Raw genomic sequence first — 18,620 nt, forward strand, 5'->3', positions numbered from 1 at the left:
CCCGGTCCAACCTATTTCACCAGTTCTGTGCGACTCTGCCCGGTCCAACCTATTTCACCAGTTCTGTGCGACTCTGCCCGGTCCAACCTATTTCATACAGCAGAACTCCAAATATGTTTGCTATATATAGGCTGCCGTTAATTGTTATATCTGCAAACTGGTGATCCGCAAGCTGAAGATGCAACAGATTACTGTACATAATATTACCTTATTTTTCTCTATATATAAACTGAATCATGGAAACCAGACTGCCCCAATGGTTCTGCCTAAGTTTACTCAGCTAGTAGCTAAGTTACCTGGTCTCAGCTAGCAACATGGCGAGGGGTACATTTGCTTTCAGCAACCCTGGGTTATGGAAGGGAGCAGGAGGGAGAAACAAAACACCCAGTGTGCTCACTCATGCCTAATGAATGGCCACTTGCTGAAGGTACCACAGGTGCCTGTGATTCATACCCAAGAGATAGCACCTCAGGACAGGAAAAATGGAAAACATTTCATCCCCATGTTGCACAGGTGATATTTGTGCTTTTCAATTGGAAATTGCCTACTTTTTATTGAAGGCTGTCTGTACTATGATAGACTGTCCAGTTAAAAATACTGATGGTTCACATCACCTGGCCAATCGGTCCACAAGTAAAAGATATGCATCTCAATTGACAATCTAAAAGCCAGAGAATGTCCACCTCAAATAGCTTCAAACCCACAAAATGCAAAAGTTAAAGCAGTTTCTCTCTTACTGAAGATTTGTTCTAGCCACTTGCTGAAGATACAATCTGATGAAAAAGCAAGAAGTCAAAGCCATTCGCATAAATGAAGTTAATCGATATACGGACGCAGCTGGTAATTTGGCATTACCTAAATAGCGATAGATTCTCTTTGCCATTGCTGTTTGACTCGATGGTTTTTGCTCCAAGCTTTCTGAATATTGTGTGTGCTTGTCCCTTCCGGGGGGTTGTTGGGTCCTCGAGCACATACTCCAGAATGTGAGGGTTGTCTTCATTGCGCCTGATGTAACCCTTGTTGATAAGGTGCATGATGCAAGACAGAACATCCATATTGCTGCAGTTTAAGTGAAGGAACTTATGTGCTAAATTTGACTCCTGGTTCTGACACCTTTCAATCACCTGCAAATAGTTCAGTGACACAAGATAAGAAACAGTTCTTCAAAATTACAGTGCAACCTGCCACTCCACACACTTACCTAGAGTAGCCCCTTTGTTATGAGGGAAGAGCTTTGACAATTAATTTGTACGTGCACTTATTGGCTCAAAAACCAGAGTTTCAATCGTTAACAAGATTTAATTTGTCTGTCAAGCTTCCCCAATTGCTCAGTTGGTAAGTGAACATCCCACTGGCACAAAGCCGCATAGATCAGAAACGTTCCAGATTATATCTCTGATCTCCACTAAGTGAACTGTGTTCAAACAGGACAGCAACTAGAGCCCCAAAGGTTGCCTCCATGTCCTTGGTTTGGAATTTGGGGAGAATTTTCCAGAGATCCCACTCTATCTGGAAAATGTATATTTGCAGATAGACTGAGGTGCTCTGCTGAAGCTCACTAGGGAAAGCACAATGAGTGCTTAGATGAGTGAGATGTTCAAGAGCAGTTGGTATCAGCATACTTCAATGTCTCAAATATCGAGTCTTTCATGGAAGTGTACATTCCACTTGAGGGAAATCTTTCAGACTTCCTACACCTGACAACATCTAGAGCCAAGGAGGTCAAACTGTGTTCAAACCTTCACCATAGCCACTTGAATGCTGCTTAATTCTAGGTAGCTGTCAGAATCTTCCTCCAATGGGATTTGTGCTACTTTCCACTTGTTCCACACTACAGGGCAACTGACACTGGGAACATGGCACGTTATGGGGTCACATGCTGAAACCTGTGCCTCACAACTCCATAACAAAACCTAACAAGTGCAACCTACTTCAATTTAGAAACATAGGAGTGGGAGTAGGCCATTCAGCCCATTGAGCCTGCTCCGCTATTCATATGATCATCGTTGATCATCCCCTTCAATGCCTTTTTCCCACACTGCCCTCATGTCCCTTTATGTCATTGGTATTTAGAAATCTGTCAATCTCGACTTTAAACATACTCAATGGCTGAGCTTCCACAGCCCTCTGGAGTTGAGAATTCCAAAGATCCACCTCATCTCGGTCCTAAATAGCTTCCCCCTTACTTTGAAATTGTGTCCTCTGGTTCTAGACTCCCCAACCAGGGGAAATATCTTACCTCCATCCATTCTGTCTATCCCGTAACTATTTTGTGGGTTTCAATGAAATCACCTCTCATTCTTCGAAACTCTAGAGAAGACAGGCCTAGTTTCCCCAATCTCCATTCACAGGACAGTCGCGCCATCCTGGCAACAAGTCTGGTGAACCTTCATTGCATTCCCTCTATGGCAATAATATCCTTCCTAAGGTAAGGAGAACAAAACTGCACACAGTACTCCAGGTGTAGCCTAACCAAGGTTCTATACAACTGAAGCAAGACTTTGCTAATCCTCTACTCAAATCCTCTTGCAATAAAGGCTAACATACCATTAGCCTTCCTAATTGCTTGCTGTACCTGCATGTTAGCTTTCAGTGATGTCCTGACAGACACATCCAAGTCCCTTTGTACATCCACATACTCTAATCTCTTACAAGTTAAGAAATACTCTGCACGTTTGTTCCTCCTACCAAAGTTGATAACCTCATATTTTTCCATATTATAATAAAATAGTATAGACTATTAATAGCAGTGACATACAGACAGAGTATTCTATTAAGTAATGAAGCACATTTGTTAGACAAAGTGTAAAATTTTCTTCATTAACTCAAATATTACTCTATTTCTCATTAACTCAATTCTCAAGGGAAATTAGGGATGGGGAGCAAATGCTCGCCTTGCCAGTGACACTCACATCCCATGAACATATATAAAGAAAAAAAATCAGTGTCATATTACATTGAACAGACCAGGAAGTTCCCACATTCGAGTTAGCTAATTTCAATTAGAGTAGCAGAGGTTTTCTGCAACTCCCTCAGCTCTCTGAACCATTAAAGGATGGACAGTGATGAGTCTAGGGAGGTATTTTGACTGTTACTTGCTGCCCTCTCACCTTGTCTGGAAAAGAGAGGGTGGACTCAGGCATACCTCTGATGTTTTTATTCATTCCTAGGGTATGGGTGTCACTGGGAATGTCAGTTATTTCTTGCCCATCCCAAGTTTCCCTGAGAAAGTTGCAGTAGGCGTTCCTCTTTGTAAAAGTTTGGTACAATGCAGTGGGAAAGAAGAAAAGAGAAAAATTAATTGGAAGGTGAGGAGGAGGGGAAATATTGGTTACTGGGACTGATCTTGAAGGCTAAGATAACAGTAAAAATCACCTTTTATACTTCATGGAGCACCACAGCCCTTAAGACAATAACAATCTGACTGTCAATTCCAGGTTATTTACCTTGAAAACAAGATTATCGATGTGAAGCTCCTTCTCAGATTTCATGATCTGTACAATCATGCAATAGATAATGTTCCTCTTGCGTTCTAATGTGCTGGCAGCATCTTCATCCACATTTAAATAGGTTTGTTTTGGCAGCAATGAGCAGTACTGGTTATTTGCTGATCCTCTGGACAATACCTTTTCATTCAGCCTCAGGATCCCTACAATAAGGCAAGAAGTTTGGGAATGAGAAGCACAATTGGGCACTGTACCCAGCTGCTCAGGCACATAACGGAAGCAACATAATGCAAAGTGTCTGCTAATACAATGAAGGTGAGAGGAACTCTATGTGAGACTGAGAATTCCTATAAATCTCTCTAAAGAACTAGACAGTGCAGTGGATTAGAACCAGCCCTTAGTCCTTAAATATGGCCCACTGAAAGGACGAGTGCCTTTCCTATCTATAGAAGGCTCTTAAACTGGTTAATTTCAATCCAGCTCCCGGAAGGCATCGACCCTGTAACATAAAACTGGCCAACAGAGTTGGTTTTAACACATACCTAACCAACATTCCCTCTAAACTTCACAGCTACACAGCAGTCCAGAACTTACCATGCAGAAGACACACAGGTTACACACAACTGGTCCCTTTAAGATGTGTATACTGCAGCAAACGGGCCATGTACAATGAAGGGAAATTAGAGAGAACATTGTACCTAACCTTTATTCTATACAGCTCATGTGTAAAACCTTACCTATATACGAACATATGAGCTAGGAGTAGGATCAAGCCACTTGGCCCTTGAGCCTGCTCCATCATTCAATAAGATCATGGTCGATCTGACTGTAACTTCCCGCCTAAACCTGATATCCTTTCGCTCCCATGTTTATAAGGAAACTATCTGTCTCTATCTTGAAGACTCTGCTTCCACCGCCTTTTGAGGAAGAGAGTTCCAAAGACTGTAACCTCAGAGAAAAAATTTCTTCTCATTTCTGTCTTAAATATTGATATCCTGTTCCTCAATAAGAAAAAAGCAATAATTAAAACACACCTCTGATTGCAGGTTTCACAGTGAGAAAAACAGCACAGAAAAGAATGTATGCATGGCTGCAATTATTTGAAGTAAAAAACGGAAACACCATTGTGACTGATGTTAGGCCTGGGTGAAGGAACACTTTCCATTCTGGTCTCCTAATAAAAGCAAACACTGACAGGTCAAGTACAGTATAGTAGTACCTTTGAAGAATAATGCTTTACCTCAACAATATACCTCAGGCCCAATTGAGACATCTTTCCAGATCCTCACTAAATGTCCTCTGCAGTTGCCATTTTTGTGTAAAACTAGCAGTGGTTGTCTACTATGCACACATGACTATGGTTGAGATTGCCCAAGCTCAGCTCACTTCACCCTCATTGGCAGTTTCAGGTGATGACTTGACACCACCAGATGCTTGCTCAGAGCTGCATTGCTGAATTAAAGGACTGGGTGTGTGAACGTACATCAGGAGTGGTATCTTAATTTATTCTAGTCACTTCACATCAGTGAAGACATGGCACAAGGCAAAGTGCATGAACACATTTCATTTTGCACAAAGGATCAGAGTACAACTTGTCAAGACGGTGGAAAGATGCATCTAAAAATGCCTTGTACACACAACAGAATGCAAATAATGCAAGTATGAAACAGGCTATACTAATGACAGACTCCGGCCCAGGACCCATGCTATGGCTCCTTGCCACAGCAGTGATTCGCCACACTGCAAATCTGTGTAAATTACTCTGATCTCTCCTGAACTCTGATTGCTCACTTTCTGAATAGAATGTAGTACAGTGCAGAATGTAATGTCCAGTCAATTTATCTCATTGTCTAGATTTCACAACACCAGCCTTCAATTAGCATTGCTACCTTGTACAAATAGACTGCTACAGACAAATTATAGGAATTCCTTTTATTGGCAGAAATCAGGCAATGCACAAAACACCATAGGAGAGAAGAGAAAGGGAGCAGTTCCTTTCCATTCAGTGACACTAATTGGTTGGTGTAGGAAGCAGGCACCAGGAAAATTAGCAAAGCCCAGGAAATTTGTGCTGGTTGACCAAGTCCAGTACTCACATTCTTAAAGGAAATTAAATTGCTTAGAACATCTGAAATCTGGATCTACAAAAGTTGACAGGAAACTGGGTGTAATGGTCTGCACTCCTCAGGCGAAAGAGCAGAACTAAATGGCAGCATTTCTACAACAAAAACGGAAAATGCTGGAAAAACTCAGTGGATCTAGCAGCATCTGTGGAGAGAGAAACAGAGTTAACATTTTGAGTTCATATGACCCTTCTTCAGAGCTCTGAAACTCAAAACATTAACCCTGTTTCTCTCTCCACAGATGCCTCTAGACCTGCTGAATTTTTCCAGCATTCTCTGTTTTAGTTTCAGATTTCCAGCATCCACAGCATTTTGCTTTTATGGTAGCATTTCTACATTACACTTGTGACTACATACTGGCTGTAAAGTGGTTTGGGAAATTCTGCAGTCGTGAAAGGCCGATATAGTTGCAAGCCTCTTTTCCCAATGCCTCTGCTCTGTTATTCAGATAGATAGGATTACATTTGCCTGGTTCCATTATTATTTATGCAGTCATAGCCAGAGACTCACCTGCCCATTCACATGCTGTTAGCTCTGATGTCTCCCAAGTTTCTATTCTTGGCCACCTCCTAATTTTTATCTACATGCTGTCCCTCATTATCAGATGAAAATGTGTCAGTTTCCACATGTATTCTTATAACCCCCAACTTTTCAACACCATCACCAGTTCCCTTTAACCTCCATTGTCATTAAACTGGCAGACTGCTTGTCGAACATACAGTACTGGGTGAGCAGCAATTTCATCCAGTTAAATTACAATGGTAGATTTAGACAAGAAAAGATGGGAGGAGGCTCGAGTGGAGCATAAACACCAACATGGATTGGTTGGGCCAAAAGGCATGTTTTTATGCCATTTATCTCACATAATCCTAAGTGAATTTGGGAAGATTGAAGCCTTTAATCCCTGCCATAAACCAAAGTCCACAACCATCAAATCCATCCCTTCTCCTTGTAACTGTCAGAGGCTGAAGCTTGCTGTGACTTTGGTGTCATACTTGAATCCAAGGTCAGCTTCTGAACACGTATCCACACCATTACTAGGGCCACCTCTGTGTCACCCGACTCCACCTCTGCCTCAGCTCACCTTCCTCTGAAACCCTTATCCATGCCTCTCATCTCTAGATTTGACTACTTTAACACTTTAATGAGCAGTCTCCCATCTTCCACCGTTCACAAACTTAATCCCATCCAAAACTTTGGGGTCCATATCCTAACTCACACTAAGTTCCATTCACCCATCACCCGTGTTTGCTGGTCTTCACTGGTTCGCAGTTGAGCAACTTTAATTTTAAAATTCTGATCCTTGCTTTCAAATCTCTCCACAGCCCTGCCCTCCCTTTCTCTACAGACCTCCAGCCCTGCAATCCCAAATTACCAGAGCTGCACCAATTCTCTCCTCTTGTATATTCCTGATTTTAATTGCTCTATTGTCAGCTGTGCCTTCAGCTGCCTAGTTCTGGAATTTTCTGAGTAAACCTCTCCACTCTCTACTTCTCTTTCCTCTTTCAGAGTCATTAAACCTCCCTCTTTGATCTAGCTTGGTCGTCTACCTGAAGATCGCCTTATATCGTCTGGTGTCAAATTTTGTTTGATAATGCTGCTACAAAGCACCATGGGGTGTTTGCTATATTAAAGGCACTATATAAAAAGAATTTGTTGATGAGATGTAAATATTTTTCAGACTGCCTCTCTTTCACCACATCCTTCCATTCCCAAAGATACCGCCCTTCACTGGGACGCAGTACAATGGAAGCCAGATCATATCTTGCCTTAGTGGCCAGGGCTGCGTCAGATCCAGCTCTTACCCACGTTTTCCCATACAAGAGTCAGTGAATAGCAATTGGGAGTGGAAACTTTGGTCAATTCTGCACTCCATCCCTCTATCCCAAAAGCATTGAGGCCAACTTTCAAACCCTCAATCGACCAACTGTGTTCAGGCCCATTACTGACCCATGTGACTCCACTGTTCACGGAGTAATCAGAAAGCTATCTTATTCACTATCACTGGTGCCAAGGAGGATTAGCTGGGCTGAATGATTAGATTAACTAACACACTCCCATTCTGACTCAAACACAATACATAAGTGGAACCTCCATTATCAGCAACCCACCAGCACCAAAACATAATAAAATTGTCAGATAATAAGAAATGTGCAAATAATGAATATTTTCTCTGCCTCTCTTCCCTACCACCTGCCTCTGCCCTCCCCAATACCATTCACCTTGATCATGATCATGCCTCCTGATACAAGATCAACACTCAGCTGCAACAGACCACAGAATGGCTGCTACAAAAATATTACTCAACACACAAGAGGACCTGCCACATACAAACAGAAGTGAGACCGGTTTTCAACAAGGGCCTCCTGTGATCCTGTTATTCAGAACTAAGTAACGGAGAATATGAGAGAGACTGAATAATCCATGCTAATCTACAATGCTATCATAGAGAGGAATGATATTGGCTGTATGTGCTGACCTGCTGCAATCACACAGTGTTGATCTCTGAGGAGCTGCTGGCTTCAGAATCAATACAGTGGCTTCCTTCTTCAATTTATGGCATCGATACCTGTTTAAACAGGCACAGTCTGTATGGATTAAGTCAGTAGCTCCACTGAGATAAATGCTGTAGAGACTGCATGAGCTGGAGATGAGTGTGTACTACCTGTAGCATTCACCTCTTAGCCAGGACAAGGGGTGCCACTTATCGGGGAATCTCACGACTGAAGTTACGAACAGGTATGTGGGAAAAGCTGTCAGATTAGTTGATTGATTCAATACTGATCTTGTTGATAGGAAATGGATTAAAACAAAACTATTGTTGGCAGCCCTAATTCTTGCTATTCTCCCATTATCTGCAAAAAAATTATTTAAACATAGGACATAGGAAGACGGATAATCAACCACAACTTTATATCACACGTCAATGTAATGAAACAGCCCAAAGCACTTCAAGGAGCATTCTAAAACAAAGTATGGCACTGAGCCACAGGAAGATATGTTAGGTCAGATGACCAAAAGCTTAGTGTCATGAAGAGATATTAATGGCTATAATGTTATTGGAAATTATTTTTTTAAATTGAGTTCTAGTCTGTGAGTGTGTATGTCTTAATTGAATTAAAACCAGCTAGTTTGGGCGTATAGTAGTTGATGTATAGTAGTTTTGAGATGTTAATTAGATAAAGTGTAAATGTGCATTTGTTAAAAGAAACCATTCAAGACTGAAGGTTAAATATTGCACCTAGCTAGAAGATGCCAAACAATGTGTTTATTTTTTCAGCTTACTAATAAAATTGGTGGGATGAAAGGATGTTATTGTTAAAAGAGGTAAAGTTAAAAGCCTAGTGATACAATGGAAAATTTACATTCAAAAAGAAAGATGAGTATAAAGGAGAAAGGAGATTGCATGTAAGACGGAGGCATTTTAAGATCGAACAAGTGTGAGAAGCCTCCAGCCTGTAAGCTTCAAGCTGCTGTCTGCAAGGACCCAGAGCTTAAAAGAAACTCATTTTGAACGCGACATGTCCAGGATGTGCTCTGTCAGAGGTCTATTAAATGTCAAAATATACAAATTGCAAAAATGGGCTATGACAGTTGTCTCAAGTTTCCTTCTGGGATTTGAACAACTCAGCCTTTACTATTAGCTGCATCATAATTCTTAGTTAAAGGGGTAAGTTTTAAGGAATGTCTTAAAGAAGGAAAATGAGGTAGAGAGGCAGCGAGGTTTCAAGAGGGCATTCCAGAGCTTGGGGCCTAGGCAACTGGAAGCACGGCCACCAATTAAAACTGGGGATGCACAAAAGGCCAGAATTAAAGGAGCACAGATATCACAGAGAGTTGTGGGGTTGGAGGAGATGAGAGATAAAGAGGGATGAGGCCATGGAGGGATTTGAAAACAAGGATGAGAATTTTAAAATCAACGTGTTGCTTGACTGGTAGCCAATGTAGTTCAGTGAGCATATGCTTGACAGGGAAACAGTACTTGCTGTGAGTTATGACAGAGTTTTGGATGAGCTCAAATTTACGGAGGGTAGAATGTGAGGGACCAGCTAGGAGTGTATTGGAACTAGTCAAGTCTAGAGGTAACGAGGGTATGAATGAAGGTTTCAGTAACAGATGAGCCGAGACAGGGGCATAACGGACAATATTAGAGGTGGAAATAGGCTATCTTAGTGATGACGTGAATATAAGGTCAGAAGCTCACCTCACATTCAAATGAGACAACAAGGTTGCAAGCAGAGTGGCTTAATCTAAAACCATTGCCAGGGAGTCAGTAGTTAGGGAACAGAGTTTGGAGCAGGGACCAAAAACAATGGCTTCAGTCTTCCTAAAATTTATTTGGAGGAAATTGTTGCTAACGTAGTAGTGGAGGTCAGATAAACACTCTGATAATTTAGCATCAGTGGAGGAGCTGAGAGAAGTGCTGGTGAGGTAGAGGTGGGTGACGTCGGTGTACATATGAAAACTAATGCTGTGCCTTCAAATGATGTTGCCAAGGTGGGGCCAAAGACAGATCCTAGTATGACACCAGAGGTAATGGTGTGGGAGCAGGAAGAGAAGCCATTGCAATTGATTCTCAGGCTACGATTAGATAGATAAGAATGGAACCATGTGAGAGCAGTCCCACCCAGCTCGACGACATTGGAGAGGCTTGGAGGAGAACGGTGTGCTTAACCATGTCAAAGGCTATAGAGCGGTCAAGAAGCACAAGGAGGGAAAGTTTACCTTTGTCACAGTCACAAATCATGGCTTTACTGTATATACAGCAGCAGATCAGAAACATCAATGAGTAGAAAATCTGGACATCTTTGTCACATACCTTGTGTTGTAAAGATGTAAAATCCACTCTGCTGCCAGATTATTCAGCATCAAAGTCATTAGCAACTTTCAAATAAACTTCAATTTGTTTTAATGACAATATATTGCAACTAAAAATACAGGTCTCCATTAGCTTTCTGCACATATCAACCATAGGTTATGGAACTGGACATTGAAGCTGCGGATTCCGAGTGTGGTCATTACTCTGTCTGGACTTAGGCGATTTTAGCTGGAGCAGCATTTGAAGCTCAACAATTTGGTTGAGCCAGTCTGGACTGGAGAATGCAAAACCAAATTTATTTTTAAATTCAGCCATTCCTGTTCACTGTCCAGCAATTCCTGAAAGTAAACATCATGGGCATGCCACAAACCAGTTTGGTCTGTGATTCAACGGTGTGCTGATCCTCAGTCTCAATTACACATCCAGAAGGCAATAGTGGAGTTGTAAACACCAGTACCAAAACCAGAAATCAAAAGCTTCAGGGACAAAGGGAAGAACTGGAAGAATAAAACACTTCTCTTACACAATAAGTATAACTTACAATAGTATGCTGCAAGAATACTAGAATTCTTTGATGCGTTAATGTCTATAGAGGGATCGGGGTCATAGAGCTGGGAGAAGCGTACGTACCTTTGAGTTTATTTTTGTCAGTGTCTGGTTGTACGAGGATGTCATTTTCTCCTATCAGAGGTTCCAGTGCATGACTAACCAGAACTGGGGACAAACCAGTTGATTTTAAGATGGTCTCCACAGGAACTTCCTTACAGATAAAAATCAAAAGAAAGTGCAAAAAATTTGAATCCTACAATCTTGACCACAGAAGCTCATCATGCCTGTGCTAGTTCTTCAAAAGAGAGATCCAGTAAGTCTCACTCCCTTGTCCTAGAAATTTAAGTATTTATCTAATTTCCCTCATGAAAGTCAATATTGAATTGCTTCCACCGCTCTTTCAGATAGTGCAATACAGATCATAACCAGTAGCTGCATAAATAAATTTCTCATGCCCCCTGGTTCATTTGCCAATGATCCCAAGTCTGTGTCCTCTGGCTATTGACCCTTCTGCCAGTAAAAACGGTTTATCCTTATTTCCTTATTTACTCTATCAAAACCCTTTATAATTTTGATCACCCTTATTAAACCTCTCCATAACCTTCTTTGCCCAAAAGAGAACAATCCCAGCTTCTCTAGTCTCTCCATATAACTGAAGTAGCTCATCCTAGTAAATCTTCCAGTAAATTGTAGTCTTACATAGTAAATCTCCATTGAGCCTGCTCCAAGGTAATGACATCTTTCCTGAAGTCTGGTGCATAGAATTGGATACAATAGTCCAGCTGAAGCTTAACCAATGATTTACAAAGGCATAACTCACTTGCTTTTGAACTCTGTTTATACAGCCACAAGTCCCCTGTTCTTAAAAAATAGCCTTATCAACTTGTCCTGCTACCTTCCAAGATTTATGTACATAAACCCTGAGATTCTTGTACTCCTATAAAATTACAATATCTAATCTATATAACCAATCAACTAAATTTGCTTTTTAATACAAAACTTCATGCGAAGATTACACATTATACAAAGCAGAACTCTTAACTACTCTGAACACCACCTTCACAATACTACCTGAGAGCATAATAGGTATTTCCAGGCAAAATGTCAATACTGTTAGAATTGGCTTTGCCATAGTCAGAACATGACAATGAAGTTTGCAAACAGAAATTGTAAACCTCTCAATGTTTTCAACATAATAGATATGTTTATGATGTTTATATGAGGGCTATGATGCAATCGTATTTTATCAGTGTTATTCCTAAGGGCTTTAGTTCAAATTATATTAAAATGTGTTTAAAAATGATCAATACCAAATAAGTAGTCAGAACATTTCTATTCACAGTGCACATCACAGCAATCACATTAGTTAATAAAATGAATTGTTCATGGAAAATTTCATCTCAAAATGCTCAACAGAACATGGCCCATGGGATTTATTCAAAATACGTTAGAATGTCACACCTCCATTAACAATAAAATAGCAGTTAGTTTCTGAGCAAGGTTAAGATGCAAGACATACACATGGGTATAGTGCACAAAAAATGCTAGGTAGAGCTATAACTTGTTAAATGGTTTCTGCCAGTATGGACAGTGCTGGTTTACCTCCTGTTCATTAAACTGCAGCAGGATGTACATTTGCAGAGTGGACACATGCAAAGTCAGCGATCCGTAGGAGATGACAGCATGTCCCAGCCATGTCCACTGTAACCGCCGAGGCTTTGTGCTGCTGAATCCATATACATTCTGACCTGGGAGTGAAAAGATAGAAATCAGAAACTGGACTTTGTAATAATGGATTCTAGAGCACCACTACTACACACAACTTTCATTTCTACAACTCTCACAGGCAGAGTAAGGCTTCTTGAACCTGGGACTGACTGCTGAACAGGGCAATGAAAGGAAAAATAGAAATATTTAACAGAAAATGCTGGAAATACTCAGCATGTCTGGCAGCATCTGCGAAGGGGAAAACTGAGTTAATGTTTCATATTGGTGACCCTTTGCAAGAACTGGGAATGCTTACAGCCACAACTCTTTCCTTGGTAACCGTCTCTGGCTACAACTTATTCCAAGTGGATTCCAACTCAAATTCCACCCTTCATATTTCGATCCCCTATTATTAGAGATATCTCCAAGAACCAGACATCCACATTCCATGCCACACACTGCCACATGCACATTTTCGACCTTTCTCCTCAGCAGCACTGACTCTCTATCTCAAAACTATCCTGGTCCACAGTTCCATTTCATCCTTCACTTTAACAAAAAAACATTTTTCCTTCCTTTCAGATGTTACGGTTGCAGGTTTCAATGAATCATGGATGCCATTGTCCGTCCAGATCGTCAGATTGTTCTCCCCAATCACTTTTCTCTAACCCCATCTCTTGCCATGCTTTTGCAAACCCCTCCGACCCTGAACAATCAGCCCTCAGCAAAAACCCTATTATACACCCATTTCAATTAATTTTGAGCTCAGCATGAGGCTGAGTTCTATTCCATTGCCTTAACTTCCACTTCATTGGCCAGGAGTCTTCCCCCACCCACACAGTAGAAATTTTCTCTCATCTTCAGAACTCTCCTTCTACCTGGATACCTCCCTCTAATCTCTTTAAATCTTTTCATCGAGAACTGTCAATGGGACGTTGGCAATTGCAATTTCTCTGCTCCTCCCACCCACTCTAAGCTATCCCCCTGTGAACTTGCTGCACTCTGTTCCGTCAGAGCCAATCCTAACATCATCATCAAACCTGTTGAAATGGTGGTGCTGCTGTTTTTTTGCAAGAGATTGAACGCTGACTCTCTAACGTTTGTCCTATCTTTGCCTGGACCATGATCCCACTAACAAACAGTAAACTATTATTTCCAAGATAGTCACTGACCTCATCTCCTCTGGAGAACTTCCTTCTATGACCTGCAACCTCAATCCCCAAACCTGACCAGCTTACTTCTACTTCCTTCTCAAGATCCACAAACCGGACTCCTTGGTAGATTCATCCTTTCAGCCTGTTTGTGCCTCATTGAACTGATTTCATCTTATCCCAACTCTTTTTCCAGCTACATCCATGACTCTTACGATGCCCTCTGCCATTTTAGCACTTTGCAGTTTCTTGGCTCCATTTCACCATGGACATCCAACTCTCTCTACACCCCCACCCCACCAGGATGCTCTCTGCTTCTTCCTTGAACAGAGGCCCAACCAGTCTCTATCCATCATTATCAGGTGGAGACAGTGGCGTAGTGATGATGTCACTGGGCGAGTAATCCAGAGACCCAGGCTAATGCTCTGGGACATGGGTTTGAATCCCACCACAGCAGTTGGTAGAATTTGAATCCAGTTAATAAATCTGGAATTATAAAGCTAGTCTGAGTAGCGACGACCATGAAACTATCCGATTGTCGTAAAAATCTGGTTCACTAACGTCCTTTAGAAAAGGAAACCTGCCATCCTTACCCGGTCTGGCCTACATGTGAGTCTAGACTCACAGCAATGTGGTTGACTCTTAACTGCCCTCTGAAATGACCTAGCGAGGTCAGTTCAAAGGCAATTAGGAATAAGCAACAAATGCCAGCCATGCCCAAATCCCATGAATTAAAAAAAACCCTCCTCTGGCTCACACTGAACAACTTCTATAACTCCTTTCACCAAATAAAAGGTGTTAGAGAAACCTGCCTGGATTCTTGCTATACCTGTCTTTCCATGGAATACAGGGGCATTCTTGGTTCCAGCCCTCTGTCTTTGCTATATTGCTGACTGTATCATTGTTGTTTCCTCCTCTCACCCTGAACTGGAAAATTTCATTCACTTTGCTTCCAATTTCCATCCTTTTCTATCACATGGTTCAACTCTGACTCTCTTCTGCCTCTCCTCGATCTTTCTGTCTTCATTTCTGGGTATGAGGCTATGGACCAATATTTACTATAGGCCCACTAACTCCCACAACTACCTTGACTACACTTCCTCTCGCCCTACTTCCTGTAAAGACTCATTCCATTCTCCCAGTTTGTCTCCATCACATCTATTGTGACAATGCAACCTTCCATACCAGCAACCCTGGATGTCATCCTTTTTTCTAAACTGAGGTTTACCACCTCCTCTCTCACCAACCCCAGTTGACAGAGTTGTCCACCACTTACATTCTATGTCACACACTTTTGCTATCACCTTCTTTCCAGAACAATGATAGGTTTCCCCTCATCCTCACTTTCCAGTCTCTACATTCAGTCGATCATACCTTTGCCATTTCTGCCACCACAAAACTCATCTCCCCCCTCCCCACCCAGCATTCTCAAGAAACCACTCCATGTGTGACACCCTGGTCCACTCCTCAAACACCTTCAACACCCACCGCCTACCCACAGCACTCTCACATGCAAGCACAGGAGATGCAAATCCTGCTCTTTAACCTGCTCCTTTCTCACAATCTAAGGATTGCAGGTTAAATGGCAATTCACTTGTACTTCTTTCAATTTGACCAACTGTGTTTGCTACTCATAATGTGGTCTCTTCTACATTTCTGCTCTCTGCCTACGTGGTTCCAACGAAGCTCAGTATAAGCTCAAGGCACAGCAATGACTAGGCATTTTGCAGCTTCTACAATTAATATTGAGTTCAGTGCTTTTTAGATCATAACCTCTGCCCCTTTCTTTTAGACAGAAGTTGTTTGTAATGATTTTGCTTTCCCGTTCACACCTCTGGATGCATCCTTTGTTTCTTTACTTATTCCATTATCATCTCTTGTTGCCTTTCACCACCACCCCTTTCGTCATTTCATCTCTCCTGGCTGCCACCCAATCACAAACCTTCCTGAGCTCTGACAACAGTTCATCAATGTTCCATGATGACTCCACCTTACCAATATCATTGTTGTAACACCATGGGACTTCCAATTTTAACCATGGACTCCTTTATACCGTCCCATATCTATTTCCTATTTCCCTTTTATTATTAAATTTTTAGGTAACCAGACCTATAGTTAATTGGTAGTACAGAACTTGAGTGCTGCTAAAAAAAGAGACATGTTGTCGAAGCTTTTCATCTTGCACTCATTAGGACAGATGCAAGAATGCCAAATTTCAAAAGGAAGAACAATTCATACTGCATGACAAAAGGGTTCGGATTGGTTGACAAGTTAGTTCTGATTGGCCGAGACGTTGCCATGGCAAATGTACCAGAGCTATTGTGCCCCATGTTTTTATTCAAAAATGGTACAATGTCTGGACATATCCCTTTTGACTGCAGAGGCCGGATCGCTGCATATGAGCTTATGCAGCTTTTAGCAAGCGTAAACAAGCCACATATGTACAAATATACATATGAGTTAGAAACAAGAGCACTTGGCCCCTCGAGCCTGCTCCACTATTCAATAAGATCATGGCTGATCGGATTGTAACCTCAACTCCACATTCCCACAAACTACCAATAACCTTTCATTCCAGACCGTCACCACCCTCTGGATAAAAACGTTTTTCCTCACATCCCCCCTAAACCTCCTGCCCCTCACCTTGAATTTGTGTCCCCTCGTGACTGACTCTTCAACTAAGAGGAACAGCTGCTCCTTATCCACGCCCCTCATAAACCTGTACACCTCAATCAGGTCGCCCCTCAGTCTTCTCTGCTCCAACGATAAACAACCCAAGTCTATCCAACCTCTCTTCATAACTTAAATGTTTCATCCCAGGCAACATCTTGGTGAATCTCCTCTGCACCCCCTCCAGTGCAATCACATCCTTCCTATAATGTGGCGACCAGAACTGCGCACAGTACTCCAGCTGTGACCTCACCAAGGTTCTATACAACTCCAACATGACCTCCCTACTTTTGTAATCTATGCTTCGATTGATAAAGGCAAGTGTCCCATATGTCTTTTTCACCACCCCACTAACATAACATGCCCCTCTGCCTTCAGAGATCTATGGATGCACACGCCAAGGTCCCTATGTTCTTCAGAACTTCCTGGTGTCATGCCATTCATTGAATATTTCCTTGTCAAATTACTCCTTCCAAAGTGTATCACCTCACATTTTTTAGGATTAAATTCCATCTGCCACTTATCTGCCCATTTGACCATCCCGTCTATATCTTCCTGTAGCCCAAGACACTCACTGTTAACCAGCTGGCCCAATCCGCAAACTTACTAATCCTGCCCCCCACATAGTCATCTATGTCGTTTATATAAATGACGAATAATAGGGGACCCTGTGGTACGCCACTGGACACTGGCTTCCAGTCACTAAAGCAGCCTTCTGTTATCACCGTCTGTCCCCTACAGCTAAGCCAATTTTGAACTCACCTTATCAAATTACCCTGTATCCCATGTGCATCTGCCTTCTTTATAAGTCTCCCAGGTGGAATCTTGTCAAAGGCTTTGCTGAAATCCATATAAGCTACATCAACTGCACTATCCTCATCTACACACCTGGTCATCTCCTCAAAAAATTCCATCAAAATTGTTAGGCATGACCTCCCTCTGACAAAGCCATGCTGACTATCCCTGAACAAACCTTGCCTCTCCAAGTGGGAGATATATTCTCTCCTTCAGAATTTTCTCCAATAGTTTCCCTACCACTGACGTGAGACTCACTGGCCTGTAGTTCCCTGGCTTATCTCAAGCATGATTTTCCTTTTGTAAATCCATGCTGACTCTGTCTGACTCTGCCACTGTTTTCTAAGCGCTCAGCTATTAAATCTTTTATAATGGACTCTAGAATTTTCCCCACTACTGACATCAGGCTGACTGGTCTATAATTCCCTGTTTTCTCTCTGCCTCCCTTTTTAAATAGTGGGGTTTCATTAACTACCCTCCAATCTGTAGGAATTGTTCCAGAGTCTATAGAATCTCGGAAGATGACCATCAATGCATCCACTATTTCTAGGGCCACTTCCTTAAGTACTCTGGGATGTAGATTATCAGGCCCTGGGGATTTATCGGCCTTCAATCCCATCAATTTCTCCAACACCATTTTCCTAATCATACTGATTTCTTTCAGTTCCTCCCTCTCACTAAACCCTGTGTTCCCCAACATTTCTGGTATTTTATTTGTGTCCTCCTTTGTGAAGACAGAACCTAAACCTTGCCTCTATCTTTTTAAAGCTACTAGTTGGACTGAGCTCTTGGCTTTACAACTCTCCTGCAATGCATCTTACACATTTTATATTAAAAATGCCATATAAATATAAGCTTCTGTTTCTTCTTGCCTCTCCTCCCTGCCTTTCCTTGCATGGCTTAAAAACCATTACACCTCCAAGCACTCCCAACTCTGACAACTGGTCACGGACCTGTTTCCCTACAGATGCTACTAAACGTGATGAGCATTTCCAGTGTTTACTCTAGTACATTGCTCTTGTAAAGATAAATTAGAGATGGCTTGTATGGGAAACTAAAGGTATGCATATTAAAGAAGGCAGCAGAGGTGGCATCAAGGTGGGACCTCAATAGGATGCTCCAAGAGGGCAGAAGAATGTTGGCTGAATGAACTGCCACCAGTAGCAGGCAGAGGAAGCTGGGAACAAAGGGAAGCCTGCTGTCAGGGAGCAGGGCTGTAAGGGAGGAGGTCAAAATAGGGGGCAACAAGGCCTGAGGATTTTGAAATTGAGATCACAAATTCTGAAGCCATTGCACTGGGCCACACAGGGGTTATCTAGGTTTCAAAAGAGGACAGAGATGATGTGTGTGTGCAACTTTA

The 18,620-nt window shown here is 41.9% G+C and overlaps 1 protein-coding gene across 3 annotated transcripts in view; it reads right to left on the reverse strand.

Annotated features, from left to right (window-relative positions):
• LOC121277892 (cullin-9) overlaps nucleotides 1-18,620 on the reverse strand; it is a 301,897-nt gene that overhangs the window by 63,598 nt on the left and 219,679 nt on the right. For all 3 annotated transcript variants that reach the window (XM_041187673.1, XM_041187674.1, XM_041187672.1), the window contains exons 26-29: nucleotides 12,540-12,685; nucleotides 11,019-11,148; nucleotides 3,447-3,649; nucleotides 856-1,124 (exon numbers count right to left, since the gene is read on the reverse strand). In XM_041187673.1, the coding sequence (XP_041043607.1) occupies nucleotides 856-1,124; nucleotides 3,447-3,649; nucleotides 11,019-11,148; nucleotides 12,540-12,685 (748 nt within the window). The remainder of the gene's footprint in view (nucleotides 1-855; nucleotides 1,125-3,446; nucleotides 3,650-11,018; nucleotides 11,149-12,539; nucleotides 12,686-18,620) is intronic.

This window comes from Carcharodon carcharias, chromosome 5 (assembly GCF_017639515.1).
Source record: "Carcharodon carcharias isolate sCarCar2 chromosome 5, sCarCar2.pri, whole genome shotgun sequence".
NCBI classification, from domain to species: Eukaryota; Metazoa; Chordata; class Chondrichthyes; order Lamniformes; family Lamnidae; genus Carcharodon; species Carcharodon carcharias.